The 22,925-nt window shown below is 41.6% G+C and overlaps 1 protein-coding gene across 9 annotated transcripts in view; it reads left to right on the forward strand.

Moving 5' to 3' along the window:
• The window catches only part of PTPRT (protein tyrosine phosphatase receptor type T), a 1,030,023-nt gene that overhangs the window by 917,843 nt on the left and 89,255 nt on the right, over positions 1-22,925 (forward strand). For 7 of the 9 annotated variants that reach the window (XM_041733397.1, XM_041733399.1, XM_041733398.1 and 4 more), the window contains one exon: positions 14,523-14,713. In XM_041733397.1, coding sequence (XP_041589331.1) covers positions 14,523-14,713 — 191 coding nt within the window. The remainder of the gene's footprint in view (positions 1-14,522; positions 14,714-22,925) is intronic. The other 2 variants (XM_041733400.1, XM_041733403.1) reach the window with 1 other exon arrangement.

Below are 22,925 nucleotides of genomic sequence, written 5' to 3' on the forward strand. Positions count from 1 at the left end.
CATGAGAGATGAAGCTTGAAAACAGACATTATATCTATCAGCAAGATGGAGAATGTATTTTAGAGAGGTTGGTGTACTTACCAAAAAAGTATTTACTGAGCAACCACTAGATCTTCGAGATGCAGAGGTAAACGACAGAGATGTGGCACCTGCCTTTGTGGAGCTTACAGTCTAGATAAGGGATATTAGATATTAAATAATTTCACTATTAATTATTCAACCACTCTTGTAATTGATGGAGATGACAGCTGTGTCCAGGAAGATACACTGTGATTCATGAAGGTGATATTGTTAGGATCTAACATGTTACTCTCAGATGGGGAGGGGAGCAGACAGGAATGTTTTCCTTGATATCCTCAAGCATTCATAAAAGTTAACAGACTTGTTTTTTAGTAAACACCCATTTGCTACTCACCATCTAAATTTTACTATTAACATTTTACCACACGTACTTTATCACCTATTTCCCATCGATCCATCCCTCAATCTGTCTTGAATGTTTATGCATTGCAAAGGAAATTTCAGACATTCATACATTTCCCATTCCCCAAATACTGCACCGTGCATATCAATAATGCAGGCTCAGAGATCTATTTTTTTTCTTTTGAGGCAAAATTTACATATAAAGAAATACATATATCCTAAGCTTTCTATTCCATGAGTTCAACAATTGCATACACTTGTGCAACCCAAGCCCTAATAGTATAAAGGGAGGCCAGGAAGACCTCTCATGCTCATTCTCAGTCAAACCCTGCCCCCACTCCACCCAATAGGTGACCACAATCCTGATATTTTTTCCTCCCGTATCAGTTTGTCTATTCTATAAGAGGAAGTGGCTTTTGAGCTGAGTTCTAAAGGATGAATAGGAGTCCACTTGACCTTGAAAGGTTCAAGAAGATTAATATTCTAGGAGTATAACACATCATGTACTAATTCTCAGGTAGACAAGAACTTGCATGGCTGCAACCTAGTAAACACAGGGCAGAGAGACACTAAGTGAGGCAGGTGAGAGAGGCAGAAACTAGACCAGTCAGAGCCTTGAAGCCATATTACTGATCAGGAATGTCGCTGAAGGAGAGTGGGCAGCCAGTATATGGCTTCAGCAGAGAGGTACATGTTCAGCTTTAGACTTCTGAAAAATGATCATGCCTCATTGTAGAGGACAGAACATGGAGAAACAAGAAGGGATTCAGGGAGATGAGAAGACACTGTTTGAGATGTTATGAAGAAAGAGAAGGGTAGCATATATGAGGGCCCTGGCCATGTCCATCCCTTCTTCTGTTGTGTTGACCTCAGATATGTTGCATTTCTAACAATTATAAATCACAGTGTTTAGTTTTCCCCCTTTCTATCTTCACTTTTCAGTGATACCGGCCAGAAAGCTTTAACAGAAACTGTGGTTCAGAGAAGTTAAGTAACTTGCCCAAAGTCACACAGCCAGTAAGTGGTGGTGTCAGGAGTCCCATTCAGGTGTATGTATGTCAAAGTATATATACTTTTCACCACTTTGCTGTCTTCAGGAACTGATGGCAGTGCCTTGGCCTTTCTATTTGGAATCATTCTTCCCTCATATATAAGATTCCTCAACCACTCCAGAACTTTCAAAGTAGAAGACCGCCCCAGTTGCTAGCAATCCCAACCAACTCATGTGTACTTTGAGGATAAGTTCATCATCTGTAGCCCAGATTTTCCTTTAAGTGATAGTTTGGGGGTGAGGGCAGGTGATCCAACATGGGTCTACCAATACCCAGTTTTATTTATTTTTATTTATGCTTGTTGTCTCTCTGCCAAACACAGAAATGACATACAGAGGCCACCTGAAAGTTCTTGTGCTTGCAGTTCAGTCCTTCTATGTATAACTCACATCCTTCCTCATACAATCTGTCTTTCCCTCTTTCAAACTCCTTTCCAAAGCCATCCCAATGTCATTCCTTTTCATGTTGGCAAGAATATCAAAACTATGCAGTTCACTTTTCTTTATTATTTCTACTTCAAGTAACTGATCAAACATGTTTTTGGAAGTTCTTTTGAATATACTATGTACATTAACATGCAGAGCTGTGTACGGAACTTCTTACTGATAATATTAAAGAACTTCACAATAATATTGATCTAAAATTAAGTGACCTCATTTTCTTTTTGCTTTTATACATGCCATTCTTGTCTGATAAGTAGTACACTCCTCAGAAATCCATTCCTTCCCAGCCAGTTTTTCTGCCACACTTTATCATCAGTTTATAAAATTGTTTAGATACCTATCACATTGTCTGTTTATGGGGTATTTTTCTACTAGTCAAAGTTTAGGTAATCCATTACTTTAAAACATCAGTGTTTCTGAAAGTACCAATAACTGAAGAATATAGAATAATTAAACACTAGACATAGATGTTGCAGGAAAGGACTTGGGTTCCCAAAAGCTAAAATATTTTGAAAGTCCAGGATTCTATTCCTTTTTCTCTGTGCTTCAACAGTATGTTTCTAGGACTTTCAGATTTCGTTCTCACTTCCTAGTTTGGCCACTAAATAGTCAAGACCCAAAAACATCCTGTTGTTGCTGCAGACATGTTGCTTCTCACATACCCAGTGATCTGCATTTTTGTTTCTATCAAATTCAGTTTAAAAAACCTATACGGTGGGATGCTGCTATCAGCACCTTTGCTGTCTTGTTTCCCCACTAATTTTCTTGAAACTGTAACCAAAAAAAAATGGTTTTCAGTTTTTTTAAATTATGAAATCCTTTCTTCAAAAATAGACATACCTAGAAGTTTATCTCATGAAACAGAAATATAAAGCCATTTCGCTCTGATTGGAGTAGAGGCCAGGCCATGCACATGCATGCACATGCATGCACATGGACCTACACACACACACACAAACACACACACACACACGTACGTGCACAAAATTCATCACAGATCCAATCTTCTGACCCACAGAAGAAACTCTGAACAGAGATCTCCCTTCCTAACTCTGGCCCATGTGGACACTAAGCCCAGAGATAAGAATTCGTTTATTCCTTTCTCTATAGACCACACAGGTGACCCTTTCCACTGTATGATTTACAAAAAATGAACACAATGAACCCAACCACTAGTCACAGAAACAGGAAAAGATTGATGACTTTTAATTAACAGGGTGTGGGGCACAAGAGCAAGGCTATTGCATGAATAGCACACTCTAACTTTGAGCAGTGCACAACATGCACAGCCACTGGGGTAGCCCTGTGGGTTATTGGAGCATCAGGAAAGATGGGGCCCTAGTTTGTAGGGCTCGTGGAGACTTCAGAGTTTCATTGAGAGATACTTCTTTTCATTATGGGGAAAGTCACCCAGGGTCCAGTAACCAACCCTCAGCCTAGAGAAAAGAGAGGCTAGTGTTTCCTTACATGAAGGATCCTTTTGCTGAAACTGCTTGTGCATTTCGGCAGTGGTAGTAATTACAGGAATCTATGTATGTGATAAAACTGATTAAACTTGTGCATGTGCACAAGTACATGGAAAACTGGTGGAATCCGAATAGGTCAGTGGACTGCATCCGTGTCAGTTGCCTGATTGTGATGTGGTTCTGTGGTTCTACAAAATGTTAACACTAGGGAAAACCACGTGAAAGGTATAAGGGACCTCTCTACATTATTTCTCATTACTGCATGTGAATATACAATTATCTTAAGATAAAACCTCTTGTTTTTTTTTAAAAAAAAAAAAAAGGCTGGTGCTCTGGTGATGGGCTGATGTGTAACTTCTGGCCCTGGTCACATCCATCAGCATCTTCAGATGAGCTTTATCGTTTTCCCAGGCATTTACTCACTCGTCAATCCAGCAGGCAAAAAAGTATTCTACCAATTTCTAGCAACTGCAAAGTGGCTTATTTGTATCTTTATTTTCTTAATCATTTTTTGCAGAAGTTTGTCTAATTTATTGACGTTTTTGAAGGAAAGAGCCAGCTTTTGCTTTTCTTCAGCCTCTCTGTATGTTCCATTGTGTTCCATTAACATCTGTTCATATATTTATTTACTTATTTTCTACTTTCAGTGACTATATTTTTCATCTCTCGAAGTTAAGTTCATACTTTTCAAATCCGCTCATCCTTCTTCCATGATGTGCTACATCATTGCTGTGGTTCAGAGTCCTCCTATTTTCTCTTTAATCAATTTAAATATATTTATTTTATGGCCTCTTGGATTGTACTATTTTCAGTTCTTGGGAGGCACATTTCTCTGTACCACGTCTGCCACCTCTCCCTCACAGGGACGAGCTTCCTCCTGTGGCTTGTCTTTCTTTATGTTTTATTTTCCCACTATGAGATCATCGTTAGTGGAAGCGGTTTGGTTCTGGGGGAATCCATGTGTCTTGGATTATGAAAATATCTCCATAGGGTGGTTTCTCACTTGCTTGTCAGGACAGGTGGTTTTGTATGTTGGTTTCTATGTTTGCAGTTGGATTATCACACAAGTAGCCTCACTTTGGATCTCCAGACCCACGTGTGGTAGAAGACAAGGGTTTGTTTTGTTTTTGACTCTATTTGAAAGCTGTCCACTCTTGTTTTTATTCTGCTAATTGATACCTTCAGTTTACACACACAAGCACACAAATCCACACACACACTTAGATATGCACATCCATGCTTGAAATTAGATCCTTGAACTAAGATCAAGACTAAAATTTTATGTCGACTATCTATGTGTGAAAGACAAAGGAGTTGTTATGCTTTTTATTTTTGGTGAATTATCAGTCATCCACTCCTTTTTGTTGGTAAAATCTTAGACCTAAGCCAAGAATTTTTAATATTAGGCTTTTTTACATATGTTCTCTTTAAGAATTCTTTTTTATAGTTCATTATTTTTATTCATATTTGTTTTGATTTCTCTACTCCTATCTAGGTTTAGCTGACTTTGGTATTGAACAAATCAATTATAATGTTATTTCCTCCAGTCTCTCAAGGTTTTTACTTTTTATTTTTCCCCCCTTATTCATCCATCTCCCCAAGTCTCTGGAAAAGAAGGCAGGTACAACTTCTGAATCTTTGTGTAGTGGGGAATGTCTTTCTGGAGCCTCACAAATAAAAAAATAACTGCTACCTGTGTATGATTTGGGGGTCACAGCCTTTTTCCCTCAAAAATGTTCTTCTGGCATTTAAATTTGGGCAACAGAAAATAGAGTTAGCATTGTCTCTTTTCCTTTATAGATAACTAGTTTTTTTCCAGCCTAGATTTTTATCTAAGTGCTTCTTCACCCACAGTAGAAGCATCAGGAGATTTGTTCTATTTGTAAGTTGTACACAGAGAACTTTTTACATTTGAGGATTGAGGTTTTTATTCTGCCAAAGAGCTGTTTTTACAAATATCCCTTGTTATTGCTTCTGTGTCACTTATGCTGTTCTCTTCTATAGTAATGCCCGTTAACTGTCTTTTCTGAGTCTGTTTTCTGTTCTCTGAAAATGATGCCTGGACACGTGAGCAGACAGGTATGCAGGACACGGAGGTCTCCTGGTTCTTAGTTTCCTGCAGGCTCACCTTTAAGGTCTCTGCCTGTTACTTATTCTCAGATTACAGACTCTGGTGTCCACTTTAATAATGCTTATTGCCTTTTGGTCTGCTTATAATCCTCCCTTGCCTCACCTAGCAAATTTTTTCTAGTTGCTTCTCAACCCACATTTTGACAAATCTGTTCTCATTAATCTTTTTTCCTTTATTCTTCTCTGTGTTCTTGATTTTTGTTTCCAACAAAAATGTATACAATCCAAAATGCACTTCCGTTTTCTGCTGTGTAGGTTGAGATGCCAGTGATGGGAAAAAAAAAACCAAATTGGATTAAACAATAAATTCATGTGTTACCTCGCAGAACTAGAAGTCAAGAGTTAGAGCAGGCTCCAGGGTTGGATAAGACACCCAAAAAGTCCTGTTAAGCTCCTCTCTTTCCCATGTCATGGTGGCATTACCTACAGCTTGGCTGTCCTCATGGATACAGAATTGCTTTAGCAGTTCCAAGCATCAAACCTACAAATGGTGCAATGTCCAGTGGAAGAGGGGTGATGCTGGAATAGCTTTCTTAGAAGTAAGGAAACATTTCCTAGAAGCCCCTTAATAGAAATCCTCTCCTGTCTCATTAAAAAGTTTTGAAAAATTGACAGAGGATAAGAGCACCTGATTGGCTTAAGGAAATCAGGATTTGCGCCTAAATCTAGGATTAGGGTCATCCACCTGAATCATGTGGAAAATGTGTAGACACCTAAACTAATGTAAGGACTCTGCCAGAAAGGAAGAATGTAAGGGATGGTGCTTAGGTAAATAGTCAACACTAGCTGCTTTTTTTCTCCTGAATATTATATTTTTCTTAGCCTTCAGAATGCTATTCCTCTTATTTTTAATATGGCAGGTTCTTCTAAGACCGTGTGGTTTTGTTTCTATTTATTTACCTCTAAAAAAAAGGAGGAGGGATCTCTCCAGGACTGATGTTTTCTGTAAACAGAGCAGACTGATTCTCATTGCCCTCCCTGCCCTGCTGCTGGGAACCCTTTTCTTGTGGCTTGTGCAGGAGGAGTAATGGATATTCAGAGCCCCCATCCCTCTACAGAGTGTCTGACACCATCCCTCCATCAGATGTGAGTGCTGTGGAGGAAGGAATTCATGTTCTCCCCACAAAGGGGAGGATTGATCTCTTTGTGAGAAGGAGCAAGTGAATCCAGAAGTCACCTTCCCCATGACTGCTCCTATCCCAACATTTTTCCTAAGAGTGAATCTGCTTTCTGGGGCATAAAGGTCTTTATCCACCTTCTTTTGTTTTTGCCATGTCAGAGACCCCAGTGGAAACAATTGAGGGGGAGAAAGGGCTCAGAGATGCCAGCACCGCCCCCTTATTTGGTTGCTAAGTCTTTGACTCTCAAGAGCCCAGAAAAGGAAATTAGAAAAAGATAAATAAAGCATTTCTTTTCTATCCTTCAGGCAAGTGTTTTACTTCAAGTAACAAAGCTTATCAGTGTCAGTTGCCAATTATACGATGTCCATTTCAGCTCTGTAAAATGTGGCACAGTGGGGGCAGCATTGTACTACCTATTAGTTTTGCAAGTTCGACCCTGTGCATTTGGTCAGGGTTAAGAAAGAGAAGGTAAAAGAAAACATAGAAGAAAATATTTGTGGCCTTGAGTTAGGCAAAAATTTCTTGGACAAGATGAAAACAATAATAACAAACCATAAAAGAAGATAATTGATAAATTTGACCTGATCAAAATTAAAACTTTTGCTTGTCAAAAGACACTATTAAGTAAGTAAAAAGGCAAGGCTCAGACTGGGAGTAAGGATTTCCAAAACATGTATATGATAAAGGGCTTGTATCCAGATTACAACTCAATAAGATAACCCAATTTTTAAAAATGGGCAGAAGATTTGAACAGACACCTCACCCAAAGAAGGAAAACCAATGTCAAATAGGTACTTAAAAATATACAAATTTAAATGACAATGAGATCCTACCATACAACCACTAGAATGCCTAAAATTGGTAAAACTTACCTAAAATTAACAAAACCTTACCAAACAAGCGTTGGTAAGGATGTGCAGCAATTGGAAGAGATGAGTGCTACATTTAACAACATAGAAGAACCTCAAAAGCATCCTGCTAAGTGAAAAAACACAGTCACAAAACACTGCATACTGTATAATTGCATATACATGACATTCCAGAAAAAGCAACTGTTGCAACAGAAAGCAGAGCAGTGGTTGCCAGATGCCAGGCCTGGAAGGGTACTGACTGTGAGGTTCACATTTGAAGAGAATGTTAATTCATCTACTATTCCATTGAGTGAGAGCACATCCTGAGTGGATATGAGATGGGGTGTGGATCTACTGTGTCTCAGGGGTCACACATCTGTATACTTCTCCTAGTGGAAGTCCAGAATTTGGAAATACAGAATAAACTTTTCCTACAACATGGCTCCTGAACTCAAGCCAACTACCTCATCTGAGGCTTCACCAAAAAATTGCAATCTCTTTCAATTCTAGAGGGAAAATTACCCTATGTTGAATCAAGTGAAAGTTGATTTTATACAATTTCAGAGATTTTTAAGAAATTTTGACAACATGAACTCTTCATCTTTATGCACATAGGCAGTGTGATGCTGACACGATTAATGGATATTCCTCGCCAATTCTGATGCTAGCTGAGTTCACAGGCTTAGATTTCAATGCTATTATAAGTCTGTTTTCTTGAGGCTTTATTGATATTTGGTAGGAATGGCATTGATGAGGCATTTTTGATTGAATGGCATTGGATGAGCCAGTCAGGTGCCACCTTGAGCTTCTTCCAATGGATCCCATTTCATGGTTGCAATGACCTTCTTAGACGTCGATGATGGTCATCGCCATCTCGAATGCCAATAACAAATAAAGATCCTAGTAACATTATCTGATGTCCCATACTAGAAAGTTGTGGGATTCATATTTCAAGCCAGATTTTATCTTCAAATTCTGTGTTTTGACTCTGACACCTGCTGTTGCCACAGCTCCCACTGTGCTTGTGCTAATCACGTCTCCATGCTGAGTGGGTGAGCCAGCCTCGTCCCCACCTCAAACTTTCCACACTCAGACTCTTCCCTCTCAGCAAGCAGTCTCCAAGTATTTTCCCCTCCACTCTTCATGCTCTCCTGCCATAATGGGCATGTAGATTGAGAGGAATTATGAAAGATGAAATAAGAAATAGAAACTATAGGAATTTGGTTGGCTAGTGAAGAAGTTCTTTGTGGACTCTGTGGAGGCTTCTGTTAAGATGAATGACTTGATCAAGCTGTGTAAAAAGAACTGTGAAGGCAGAAAGACCCATGAGGAACCTAAAGGAATAGTCATGTCATGGGGACTCAAACTAGGGCAGTAGCAGCAGGCATGGAGTAAAATATTTCAATGGCCATGGAGCGTGTCGTGAAGGAAAGAAGAGAGAAGCCCTAGAAGACTACCCAGATGCCACCACTGGTCTGTGATTCTCTTGTGCCGAGCAGCACAGCTTATACAACTTCAGAGTGGCTAATGCTTCCTCGGTGCTTAACAGAAGCCAGGCATTGTCTGCAAACTTGCTGGTGGTCTCTCCTCAAATCCTCACCCCTGCCTTCCCTGTGTTACAGATGAAGACACTGAGCTCAGAAATTGTAGTCACTTGGCCAAGATCACATAGCCCATAACTGGTTGATTAAAAATACAAATGCTGTCTGATTTTGGGGCCCAGACTCATAGCATTTTTCGGGGTGTGGATCGTGCTCCTCTCATGGGATATGATCAGGCCATTTCTGAAATAGTCAGGTAAACATTTTAGTGAGCATGAAAAGAAAACTGGCATATTGCACCTGTGGTTTTAGGCTTTATTATCATTCAAAATGAAATAGTTTAAAAATGTGGAAGGTTGATTTTTTTAAAATTTAAGGCATAATTACGTAAATGTGCACTATTCAGTACAGTTGCTACTGACCACACATAGCAATTTAAACTTAAAAGTAAGGTAAAGTAAGAACTCATTTCCTTAGTAGACAAGCCACATTTCAGTTGCTCATTAGCCGTGAGTGGCTAGCGGCTACCATTTTGAATAGTTCAAACATAAAACACTTCCATCATTGCAAAATGTCCTTTTGGGCAGTGCTGTGCTAAAGTGGCCTTATACTAGATCAGTGTATTTGAAGTTCACTCTAGCTCTAAGTCAGTTCTCTTTAGAACTTGACTTGGCTCTGGATAAGTCTATGTCCACCTGCACTGTCCACCAATCACCTGTTGGTATTGAACACTGGAAATATGGCTAGTCTGAATTAAAATAAGACTACACTGAAGTAAGCGCAAAATGCACATTGCATTTCAAAGAGTTAGTATGAATAAAAAGTGTAAAATATATCATTAATAACTTTATACTGACTATGTTGAAATAGCAATTTGTGTATTAGGTCAAATAAAATGTATTACTGAAATTAATTTAATCCTTTTACCTTTTTTAATGTTGCTTATGTTGTAATACTATTTTCTGTATTAGGTCAAATAAATTATATTATTGAAATTAATCTCACATTCCTTTTATCTTATTTAATGTTGCTATAAGAGATTTTTAAATTACTTATGTGGCTTGCATTACATTTCCGTGGACCTATCGGCCCTATTATGTGACTCGAGTGCTCTCTCTTTCCCTTCTTCTTTCCCTAAATCTATGCTGCCTAATACAGTAGCCATAAGCCACATGCGGATATTTAAGCTGAAATTAATTAAAATTAAACAGAACTTAAAATTCAGTTCACAATGTGGTCACATTAGCCACATTTCACATGCTCAGGAGCCACCTGTGGTTAGTGGCTACCATATTGCACGGCACAGATATGGACCATTTCCATCATTATGGGAAGTTCTATTAGAGCTGATACAGGTTGTACATAGTTATGGCAAAAATCACAGAGGTGGGGTGCGAGTGCCTAAAGCTTGAGAAACATTTCTGGGGTGCCCAGCTCCACAACATATCACCCTCCCATCTCCTGGGCACCTGTCCCTTCCCACCTTTGTTAGATTTGTTTATGCACATCTTATCACTTCTCTCCTGCAACAGCTGTGGCATGCTTATCTCCCTCTGAACACACTTTCCCCCACCCTCCTGTATGTATATAGTATCTAACACTGTGCTTTGCACAACATCGGTACTCAGTAAATATTTGTTAACCAGTTGGAGTGGCAATTCCTAGCAAGTAATTAGAAATACGTGGCTGGAGGGACCCCTGGGCGGCTCAGCAGTTGAGCGTCTGCTTTCAGCTCAGGGTGTGATCCTGGGGTCCTGGAATCAAGTCCCACATCGGGCTCCCCATAGGGAGCCTGCTTCTCCCCTCTGCCTATGTCTCTGCCTCTCTCTGTGTGTCTCTCATGAATAAATAAATTAAAAATCTTTTTTAAAAAGAGGAAATATGTGGTTGGAGCTACAGGGAGATCTATAATAGCTGGTAGCAGGAGGATTTAAAAAAAAAAATTAGAGGGATCCCTGGGTGGCGCAGCGGTTTGGCGCCTGCCTTTGGCCCGGGGCGCGATCCTGGGACCCGGGATCGAGTCCCACGTCGGGCTCCTGGTGCATGGAGCCTGCTTCTCCCTCTGCCTGTGTCTCTGCTTCTCTCTCTCTCACTGTGTGCCTATCATAAATAAATAAAATTTAAAAAAAAATAAAATAAAAATAAAATAAAAATAAAAAAAAAATTAGAAAGGTCAAGGCCAGAAGGAAGGAGAACAAGTAGAGGGACAGTGGTGACCCGAGATCTCACACATCAGCCACAAGCCCTTCACAGGAAGCCACAAAAATTGCAGGGTAATTCATAGGCTTTAGACAACAGCTATAGAAAAAGCGTAGAAGAGGGGGCACTTGGGTGGCTCAGTGGTTGAGTGTCTGACTTTGGCTAGAGTTGTGATCCCAGGATCCTGGGACCAGGTCCCATGTCAGGCTCTCCACAGGGAGCCTGCTTCTCTCTCTGCATATGTCTCTGCCTCTTTCTGTGTGTCTCTCATGAATAAATAAATAAAATCTTTTTAAAAAAGAAAAATGGGGCAGCCTGGGTGGCTCAGCAGTTTAGCGCCACCTTCAGCCCAGAGCGTGATCCTGGAGACCAGGGATCCAGTCCCATGTCGGGCTCCCTGCATGGAGCCTGCTTCTCTGTGTCTCTGCCTCTCTCTCTCTCTCTCTCTCTCTCTGTCTCTCTCATGAATAAATAAATAAAATCTTTTAAAAAATAAAAATGTAGAAGAAATCCAAAATATGATTATGTGATAGATAAACATGCAAGACCCATACATGAGAAGTTGGAATGGCATGAAAATTAAGGGTCTGGTGAGGAGAAAAATGAGCAGTGCTCTCTCCCTGGGCCAGCTGGTTTGAGTTACATTTTATGAGCAGCATGTGAATTCTAGCACCCTTGTTGAATTAGCTGCCGAATCGCACATTAGTTTTAAGGCTCCCTCTCGAATAGGAACATCATAACGTTTTTTAATTGGGGCTGATAAAAACGTAGCATTACTTGTAGGTTCCTGAGAGAAGTGAGTTGTGAAATTGGGTTTTCATTAAACCTAATGATGGGAAATTAAGTATAGTGCGTCTGGTGAAATGGGGTGTGATAAAAGGCATCACTTCTGCATTATCAGAGGTTAATAAGGGAATAGGTGAGGTAAGATACATTGGAAAAGGGAGTCCAACTAGTTGAATTAATAAACGTTGAAAGCCCCTTGGTTCTGAGTCTTCATAGCATCATTAGCACCGGCATTGACATTATTACAAATGTTACAGCAATACAAGTTGTTAAATTTCAAATGCATTTGTTTTCCATTCCAGTGTTGGTTTTGCTGACACCAAGTTTACAGTCTGTCTAGCAATGTGTTTAGGGAAAATATCCATATTGGTTTGGGTAACACTTGGCATCTCACAAAATTTGCCAGGTGCCCATTCCCAAGAAGCCTGTCTCTACCAGGGAGCCGGCCTCTCAGGCAGTCCACACCCCAGGGCCTTTGGGAGACCCCAGGTCTCTGAAGACATCTGTCCCCATGTGTACTGGTAGTTTAAGTGGGAGACACTCCCAAGGCTCGGGCACTGACTGCAGCTCATGCTCTCCTAGGGATTATGAAGTGCAGCATCTAGAGAGGCAAACTCAAGTGCTCCTTCTCCATCCCCAACCCCACCACACTGTCACAGGAGTGATATTCATTGGAAGGGGGCCTTATATCTGTAACAGCTGGGACACCTGCCAAAAAAATAGTGTGTCATTAAAGAGAGGAATGAAAACCCTTCAATAGCTTCCCACTGGCTTGGAGATTCTCACATATTGACAGCCTTCTTGACCTACCACCTATCATCTCTTACAACTTTGCCCCATCACGTTTCCACTCACCACCTTCTCTCCATCCCAGTCTCCTTGCTCTTCCCTAGATGTGCTTGACTTCTCTGGCTTCTGTTCTCATGCTTCAGATGGTTCTTGTCTGTCTGCCGTACTAGGCTATCAAGCCTTGAGGGTGAAATCTGTGCATTGTCAGCGCCTACCACAGTCCCTGGCACATTGAGAGTGAGTTCTCAATAAATCTGACTCCTGATCCCCACCGTGTGGGGAAGGAGGAAAGCAGCCCCACATTTGCAAAGCTCTGCATTTAAACAGTGCCAGTGAAGATGTGCTCCCTGACACCTACAATCCCAGAAGTAAGCAGTATTTTTCTTCTGTGCCGTCAAGAAAGCTGTGCTAACATCTCACCTAGGCCCTTGTTCCCTGTACGTAAACCTATACACTCTAGACCTTTCTGTTGGCAATCCTTTCCCTGCTCAGAACAGTTTTGCTCTTGCTGTCACATAAAAAGTTTCACTTTTACATATAGAATCAGCGTCTGAGGGATTATTGTGACACAAGCGACAAACAAGCTAAAGGAAACATGAATTTTTGAAAAGATAGGTTGCAGAAAGTCAGGAATATATGCTAAAGCCTTAAGGAATATATGCCTCACCCTCTGCTAAAGGCTTAATGGGGTCTGCCTGGGTAGCTTGCATTGTCTGAAAGCACTGGGGTGAGTGACATCAAAAATAGCAGTTCTCATCTAGTGCATGCCACAACAGGAGGGCCTAGGACACAGGCCGTGTCCTTGGGAGGAGGTTGGTGAAACCAAGCCTAGGTGGTTGTGAAAAAGACAAACTGGCCCTAAAAGACCAGTACCCTGCGCTTGCCAGGGAGTCGGTAGGGCAAGAATGTGGTGGTTCTGGTCCAAGGGGAATGGGGGAATTCAAATCTGACCTCAGCACGTGTCTGTTTCCAGGTGGTCACGCCAGAGAGGGCAGTTAGAACAACTCCGTGGGTATAGAGATTATTATCAGGGAGAGCATAGATCTTCCATCAAGGAGAAATCTGGTAAAGAAGAGGAGATATGGGACCCCAGGTCTGGGAGAAGTAGCTGGCAGGACTAAAGGAAGAGGTTTGGACTTCCTTACCACCAGGTGGGTTCAGCGAGGAACGAGATCAAGGATCAAGGTGGGGGAGCGAGACAGTAGGCAGAGCCCACAGCAGGAGAGAGCAGCTGAGAGGGTCAGGATCCCTGCTTTCTGTTGGGGTCCAAGACTGGCTCCCGTCCCTCCCAAGGACATAGGCAAATGGACCAGGAGCAGGCACCAGAGATGATTAGATTTCCAGGCATCCTAGTTCCTAAACAGCTGTCTGGCTTCTCACTTATTCTGGGCTTGGCCATGATTGGCCAAGAGTACCCTGTCAAGCCTGGACCAAGGACTATGACAGGCAGAGGATGACAGCCAACCTGGAATTTTATCTTGGCTCCACCGAGATGCATCCTTGGAATAGAAACAAACCAAGGGTTATTGTGTTCATTGGTTTGTTTGTTGTTTCGATTTTTAAATCTACCGCCACGGCCATGCAAGGGAAGCAGTATGTATCAGTTCTTCCTGTAGTTTCCTGATTACTTGAGGCCTGAGTTAGTTCCCCCTGCCCTGGGGAAGGCAGGGAGGACAGAGGACAAAACTCATAGGCATTGTTTTGCCTTCTTCTCTTTGAAGCAGATGGCAGCCGTGGGGAGCTGTCCCAGCCCACACTCACGATCCAGACTCACCCCTACCGAGCTTGTGACCCTGTGGAGATGAGTTATCCCCGGGACCAGTTCCAGCCCGCCATCCGAGTGGCTGACCTGCTGCAGCACATCACCCAGATGAAGAGAGGCCAGGGCTACGGGTTCAAAGAGGAATATGAGGTAAGAGACTGGCCTGTGGTGCAGAGGTTTTATGGGTGCTAAATCCTTGTGATGCAAACTGTGGTCCCCAGACCAGCAGCAGCATCAGTGTCACCCCCAGTGATAGCATGTTGGAAAGGCACCATCTTAGTCCCCACCCATACCTACTGAATCACTTTGGATTCATACCTTCCTGTAAAAGGAAGACAGAGGGCTCAAACCCCATCCACTTGTTAAAAAAAAAAAAAAAAGCCAGCCAGTGATTTCTGGGAGACCTGCTTGCTCGTAATCACCTTTGGCCCCGTTATCTTACTTCTGCTTTGTTCTCAACACCTCCCACTCCTGCCAAGTCATTATCACTTCTGGTGTCTTCTCTCTTCTGTACCTTCTTTCCCCTACTCATCCCTTTTCTCCTTCCCCAGAACATCTCTAATGCACAGGACTTGCAAGTAGTGGTTGTTACTAAGGCTTGGGGAATAAGAATTGCAGCTAAGTACAGGAAGTGGCTAAATAGAAGTCCTTCTGAGGTTCTGGTCTTCAGACACATGTCTGTCCACTCCTTCCCAAAAGTCCTTTGTAGTGTCCTCAAAATTTTCCTTTTTTTTTTTTCCTTTTTTCCAGAAGCTGAGAAAAGAATTCCTACACTCCCCTCACTGTTGTGCAGAACAACTCAGCTTTCTCTGTCGTTTTGTTTCAGACCTTGCCCACCTTTTCCAAAGAGTGAAATAAAATAGAAGGAAAAACTCATTAAGGTGTTTTCCTGAACTAAAGAGCACCTCACTCCCCAGGAGGAATTTTTTTTTTTTTTGCAAGCCTCCTCTTGCAGCCAGCTCTGAAAACAAGCATTTCTTTCTCTGATTCTCCTTTTCCTCTCTCTCTCTCCCCCTCTCCTCCTTCCTTCCTAAAATATCTTTCTAGCATCTACTGTATGCCAGGCTCTGAGTTATATGTACTAGTTTTTTGTGGTTTTTTTTTTCACATGCAGCATGTGCCCCAAATATGCTTGGTTCAGTTACACTGTGTGCAGTGCAAACGCATTGACTCAGACTCTACACATTTGGAATTCTTGATAATGCAGACTAAGTTTATCTCTCAGACTATATTCTGAGAAAGAGCTTACAAAGCAGTATTTCACAAGCTGTGTGAGGTCATGAAATGGTGCTAGGTTGGGGCTCCAGACAACCAGATTCCAATACAATAAACTGTGTGATATTAGCATATCATTTTGCTACCTGGGTTTTAAAATTCTTTATTAATTGAATGGAGGGTTTGAGTAAGGTGATTGCTTAGGGCCTGTCTGGTCCTAAAACTTTATGAGAATATAAAACACAGTGGCAGGGGGCATGTTGGACACATTTATGAGAACAAAAACATTATGTCAATGGATGTGAGTGATTACTAGCTCAAGAGAACTTGCATTTAATTTCAAATATGGTCTAAGTAAAAGAGCATTTTTCATATGATCAATCTACAAATCGTGGAGGAAATTAGGATGATAATTGAAGGAGATGGTCTCAGCACCTCCGATCCCTACACCTTATTTCCCAGGGGTTTTGTTGAATGGTCCCAGCCCCTTAAAGTGTGAAGAGGGTATACGTGCATGTGCTTATACACATCTCTGTAGATCTGACTGGTGAGTGACTGTCAGGACGGAGTGTGCTGTCAGTAAAGGCATATTCCGTGTCATGATGGTTTAATAAGTCATCAGCTGTCATTAGACCTTATTTGTTTTAAGGTCCCACCAGCATCCAGGGATACAGGTCACTTATGAGAAAGGAGAACAAATAGTCAAAGACTAAGAAACAGTATTCTAAGAACCTACGATCTAACATTTGAGGACAAAAATACAAGTATATCTGACTCCTTCAGTGCATTTCCTTCCAGAATGATAGCCTGTTTGAAAGTATCCATCCTTGTGTGATAGGATTTGGGTTGATTTTTAAAATTATTTTTGTGCCTTTTTGCATTTTCCAAACTTTATGGCATGGAAATGATCCATCTTAATAGTGAAAGAGAAAATGGTGCATGTCATTCAGTCATTTAGACCCCACATGGAAACATCGCTAAGGAGACTAGCCTTGCATTCAATCTGTTTAAATTATATTAATCAGTTAACTGGAGTATTTAGCTTGTAATTGACACATTTTCTGATTAATTAGAGGTTAATTGGGAAGTGTTACTTTATGAGGTCTTTCCACAATGTGTCCGTCCCCTTTCCTAGACTTTAGCTAGATATTACTTTGATTATCAAAGCTCCCAGGATGTCTGGAATCTACAGAATAGGTATATAAGTCACAGACCTGCTTGAAGACTGTGCCCTGTTGTAGACATAAGGTTCTTGGGCCTCTAGGCCACTGTCAAACCAACATGCTATGTGCTCTTTCTTGCCTATCACCCTTGCTCAGTCTTTCCTTTCTTTTTTTCATACAAATGAGTGGGTTTAACAAGTTGACGTACAGGTTGACTTCTCAGGGGCCCCTGGGTGCCTCAGTCAGTTAAGTTGATTTCAAATTGCGAAATCTCAGGTCATGATCTCATGGGTCATGGAATTAAGCCCTGCATTGGGCTCTGTGCTCAGAGGGGAGTCTGCTAGAGATTTTCTCTCCCTCTCCCTCTGCCCATCATCCCACTCATATTCTCATTCTCTCTCTTCTTTTTTAATCTCTCTCTCTGTCTCTCTTTCTCTCAAATAAATAAATATTAAAAAAAATAAGAGACTTCTCAGCTTTAGCAAAGCTACGTCTTCTAAAATTCGGGTTTAGCTTTATAATTATTTATAAATTTGTTCAATAAATACTCGCTGAGTATTTACTGTTCCCAAGGAATGTTCTAAATATTTGGGATACAATAGTGAACAAAATAGACAGAGGTCCATTCTCTCATGAAGCTTGTGTTTTAGCAGGAAAAACAAGAAATAAATAAGTTGGCAAATTGAACTCCAATAAAAAATATACAATCAATAAAAATAAATTTAAAAATAAATAAATAAGAGACTTATTTTATTAAAAGCTGCAGAGAAGAGGTTCATTGCTCTTCACCCTAGACCTAGGCTGATGTCAGAGTAGATAAAGTATGTGTACCTTCTCTACTTCAGTAATATTCTCTAGTTTTTCAATAAAAGGATAAAAAAAAGGATAAAACATGGTGATACAGAATGCAGGCCATTTTCACCATTCTTGATGCTCACAAATAAGAGGGAATGGCTTGTGAAAGGTGTAACTATAAAACAAAAAAATTAAAACTGTGAATTCAGATAAAAAACAATTATTTTATAACAATTCAGTTAATGTAATATGTTAGTAATTAATGTAGTATGTTAAACAGTGAGACTACTATTTGCTATGTTAGAAACTATCCCAAATCTTAGTGACATAAAACAGCCAAGGTATTGTGCTCACTGATTCTGTGGATCAGAAATTTGGACATGGCACAACAGGTCTGCTTCTGCTCCTCAATAACTGAAACCTTGACATGGAAGGCTCTAAGATCAGGCCTGAAATCATCAGAGAGCATCTTTACTTTCATATCTAGTGATTGCTGTAGGCTGTCTACTCAGATCTCAGTAGGATTGCCAGCTGGAACACCTACACATGGCCTCTTCTAGTGGCCTGGGCTTCCTCAAGCATGGTAGCCTCAGGATGTTGGACTTCTTATGTGGTAGCTCATAGCTTCAAAGGCAAGCCTTTTAGCTAACAAAGTAGAAAGTACATCATGCTTTGTGACCTAGATTTGGACATCGTAAAGCATCACTGCTACCTCTTTGTATTGGTCATACGCAAGTAATAACTACCTATTCCAAAGAAGGGGAATCAGACTCCATCTCTTGATGGACAGAGGGACAGTTGTAAGATTCTAAAAGAGAATGCAGAACAGGAGATATTGGAAAATACAATCTTTGGATGATACTATCCTCCACAAGTACCATGGAAAAGAAAGGGTAGAACAAGGAAAGGAGATGGTATATTCCAGGGACATAGGGTAAGTGGGGTTCCAATATTAAATAGGGTAGAGATGTAGTCTGAAATTAAAAGATAAGGTTTGAGCAGAGACCTAGTAGAAGAAATCTAGAGGAAGAAAATTCCAGATCAGGGGAATCTAAGGAGGAAAAGAGTGGTATGAGTAGAGCAATAGAAGATGACATTGGAGAAATAAAGGGGGAACTGACCATATAGTGCCTTACAAGCCATTGTAAGGACTTTCGCTTTTATTTTGAATGAAATGGAAAGCCACTGCAAAATTTTGAAAAGACAAATAACCATCTGACATTGTTTTGAAATACTCCTCCTATCTACTATGTTGAGAAAAGACATAGGAAGGCAAGAGTAAAATCAGGAAGACCAGTTAAGAGGCCATGGCAGTGGGCAGCCCAGGTGGCTCAGCGGCTTAGTGCTGCCTTCAGCCCAGGTTGTGATCCTGGAGACCCAGGATCAAGTCCCACGTCGGGCTCCCTGCATGGAGCCTGCTTCACCCTCTGCCTGTGTCTCTGCATCTCTCTCTCTCTTTCTATGTATGTGTCTCTCATGAATAAATAAGAGGCCATGGCAGTAACCCAGGTAAGAGACAATGGTGATGCAACCAAGGTGTGGCTGTGGAGGTGGTGAGAAATGGTTAGATTCCGAATATATCTTACAGATAGAACCAACAGGATATCCTAACACATCAGCATGTGTGTGAAAGAAAGAGAAGAATCAAGAGTAACTCCAGGGCTATTATCTGAGTCACTGGAAGGATGGAGTTGCCACTAATGGAGATGGAAAGCCACAGGGAAACCAGACTTGGGGCCAATGAAACAATTGGGAGTTAAGTTTTGAACTGAGTTTGAAATGTCTATTAGACCTGTTAGTTGGGGGGATCCCTGGGTGGCTCAGCAGTTTAGCGCCTGCCTTTGGCCCGGGGCACGATCCTGAAGTCCCGGGAACAAGTCCCATGTCTGGCTCCCAGCATGGAGCCTGCTTCTCCCTCCTCCTCCTCCTCTCTCTCTCTCTCTCTCTCTCTCTCTCTCTCTCTCTCTCTCTCATAAATAAATAAATAAATAAATAAATAAATAAATAAATAAATAAATAAATAAATCTTTAGACCTAAAGATGGGGATGGAAAGTAGATAGTCAGATATCTGAGTCTGGAATTTGGGAATGAAGCCTGGGCTGGGGAGAAAACTTTAGGAGTTACTGTCATACAGATAATATTAAAGCCATAGACTGTTCAAAGTCATGAAGCAAGTGAGCATCAACAGAGATGATAACCAAGGACTGAGCCTTATGGAATTTCAACCCAATGTGTGTGTACTCTCCATAGGCCAGACATTGTACTAGGCTCTAGGAAATGAGATGAGATAGAGCCCTTTCCTTCTGGGACAATTTAGAGCCTATTCTTAGACACAGGCATATAAACTGATCACTTCAATATCTTGGCAAAAACAACACAGTATAGTGCTATGGGAACCCTTGGGGGTGGTGTTCATTCAGCCTAGCCTGGGAATGGATGACCATTGGCTTTCTGGAAGACATAAAGCCTAAACCCAAGCTTGAGAAATAGGAATAATCAAATGAAAGCAGGGAAGGATGTTCTGGGCAGAGAAACTAAACCAGGATATGGCATGAAGGTGTATATCGAAGGTTGAGTGAAGAAAACAAGAATCACTTTGGTATGCAAACTATATTAGGTGCACAAAGCATACAGGGAGATGGTGCTGGAGTTATCAGAAGGAGTGGGATAAGAGTGGGGAAGCGAGGGGACATTTGTCAGGCTAAGGAGTTTGGATTCTATTCTAGGGGTCATGCGGAACCATGGAAGGGAGCAGCATTTTTTAAAGTTGAATTAGCATTTAGATGTAATTGTCTGGCATAGATCAGAGCAGGGAGACCAGAGGCAGGTAGGCGGGTAGGTGGCTGGGACACTAATTGAAGGAAAAATGGAGTTGCTCAAACCAGGAGACTGGGCCCAGCGCCCAGACAAGCCCACACACATTCTCTCATGTAGAGACATAAAATCAGCTCATGCTCTTTGGCGTGTAAATTTGAGTCTCTCAATATATATATATTTTTTAAGTTCAATGACCTGAAGTCATGTATGAATTGTTCTAATAGTCAAAAGGCCTGGATTCAAGTCCTATCTCCTTCATTAAGTATCTGAGTGACCTTGGGCAGGTTATTCTCCTTCCCCCGCCTCTATTTCCATGTTTATGCCATGTGGGTCCAAGTGATCTTAAAAATCCTTATGTCCCACATACTTTGTGAGCCTAAGTAGAAACTAATTGTCCAGGCCAGCTGGATCTCCCTCCTATTGATCATCCAACTGGACCCCTTTCTGGGGCTACCACCCCCATAGTTACATCTCAAGTCCTAGCAACCATGATTGACCAGGGGTCCTGGTGCCCAGGAGCTCAAGGAGACCTAAGGCAAATTAACTGCACCTCCCATACAAATATGAGGCCTGAAGGCTTTCAATCTTGGCCCCTTAGAATTACCTAGGAAATTGTTAAAAATACTAATGCCCAGGTTGTCCTTTAGACCAATTAAATCAGAATTCCTAGAGGTGGGTATATTTTCTAAGCTCTCTCAGTAACTATAATGTACTTTTAAGGTTAAGGGACACTTCCATAGAGTCACCAGTGTTTGCCATGCCTGTACCCCCAGACCCATCACCTCACCTACTCTACTTGCTGCTTGTCACATCTGATGCCATGGGGCATGCGATAACCCCTCACAGAGGCAATGGGACAGGACACTGCTACATTGAAGCTAAGAGGCTTCTGCATGTGATCTTGGACTGCAGTCTACCCTCCTCCCTGTCCTATTTCTCCCAGCCCTATTTCCCACCACCTTCCCCCATTATAAAACAAAAACCTTAGGCTGCCAACAAATGCTAGAAGATGTTGGCTAGAGAGAGTTGTCTGTGAGCCCGGAGAGCTCAGGCATCATCATGGTCAGAAGAAGGGTAGCAGGCTCCAAGAAGATGTGAAACAACAGGAAGACGTGACTTTGTCATGGAGAGAAGGGAAGCATTTTAATCCCAGACCAATCCGGGCAGTCTGTCATTGTAATGAATGATGAGCCCAGTAGGACGACCAGAAGGTATCTGGTTATTACAGCCCCATTAAGACTATTTAAGGCAACAAGGAACAGCTGTGAGGAATAGGATACAGCCTAATGAAGAGCAAACATTTGTTCATTCTCCAGCTCTGGAAAGACATGCCGCATGCATGGCTTCTGTGGCATGAAGCCAGGGTTGCCACATTTCTCCTAGTCATCTGTAGGTGATGGTGGCAGGCAGCCTTCAGATGGAGCGTCACCATGGAGATGGATGCTTCAGCACACCCTAGTGTCCTCTCCTCTGCTCAGGGCCAACTGAGTATAGGCAGATATATCTTGTGCTTCTCCCACAGCTTTTTCTCTCCTCAGTTGATGAGATGAGTCACAGAGGATCCCACTAGCAGGTGACTCCTAAGAGATCCTAATCCCCCTCCTTAACTTGCAAACAAAAGTGATTCTGGGGAGGGACCTGGGGAATTAGTAGCAGGTGCCCCAGTCATGACAGGGAAAACCATGGCTGTTCTCCAACTCTGGGAATTCACAATGACCAAAATAGGACAACTTGGACTCCGTCTGGTCATTTCACTCCACTCCCCATGGGTTAAAATAAGGAGAAAATGGGCCATTTCCAGTGGGTGGGTAAACCATGTAGGTTCAGACTTGAAAGATTTTCTAGCAGGAAAAAGCTCATGTAGGAGACTATTAACTCAGTGTTTTCCCTTGAGCTTATTTTTATTTTCTATTTATAATTCTGTTTGTAACCCAACAAACAGTATTTGCTGCATTTAATATAACAGCCCTCCCCAACCAAGTGAGTAATTTTCAGATGGTTCCAGAGAAAAATCCCTTCACCATGAGTCAAGACTTGGCTTTCAATCTGTTCCTGACATGCCAGGTGGACTTGGCCAAGGCTGTTCACTCCCTGGGTCCCCATTTCATCTCCTGTGAAATATTTGACTGCATAGTGTGGACTCCTGAAGCCTGGTAGTGTATACTTCTACATCATTTGGCCAGAAATGCTTACTGAGTACCTACTGTGTACCTCACACTTTCAGGAGCCCTGGAGATAGTTAGAAAGCCCCAACAAAGGAAATGAAGACCCTACTTTAAAGGAAGATCATGGTCTTACTACACCATGTACTTACATAAGAAACTCTAAATAAAATGCTTTACAGCACGTGGGTAAGGGCAGCCCAGGATGA

The sequence above is a fragment of the Vulpes lagopus genome, chromosome 18 (genome assembly GCF_018345385.1).
Source record: "Vulpes lagopus strain Blue_001 chromosome 18, ASM1834538v1, whole genome shotgun sequence".
Taxonomy (NCBI): Eukaryota; Metazoa; Chordata; class Mammalia; order Carnivora; family Canidae; genus Vulpes; species Vulpes lagopus.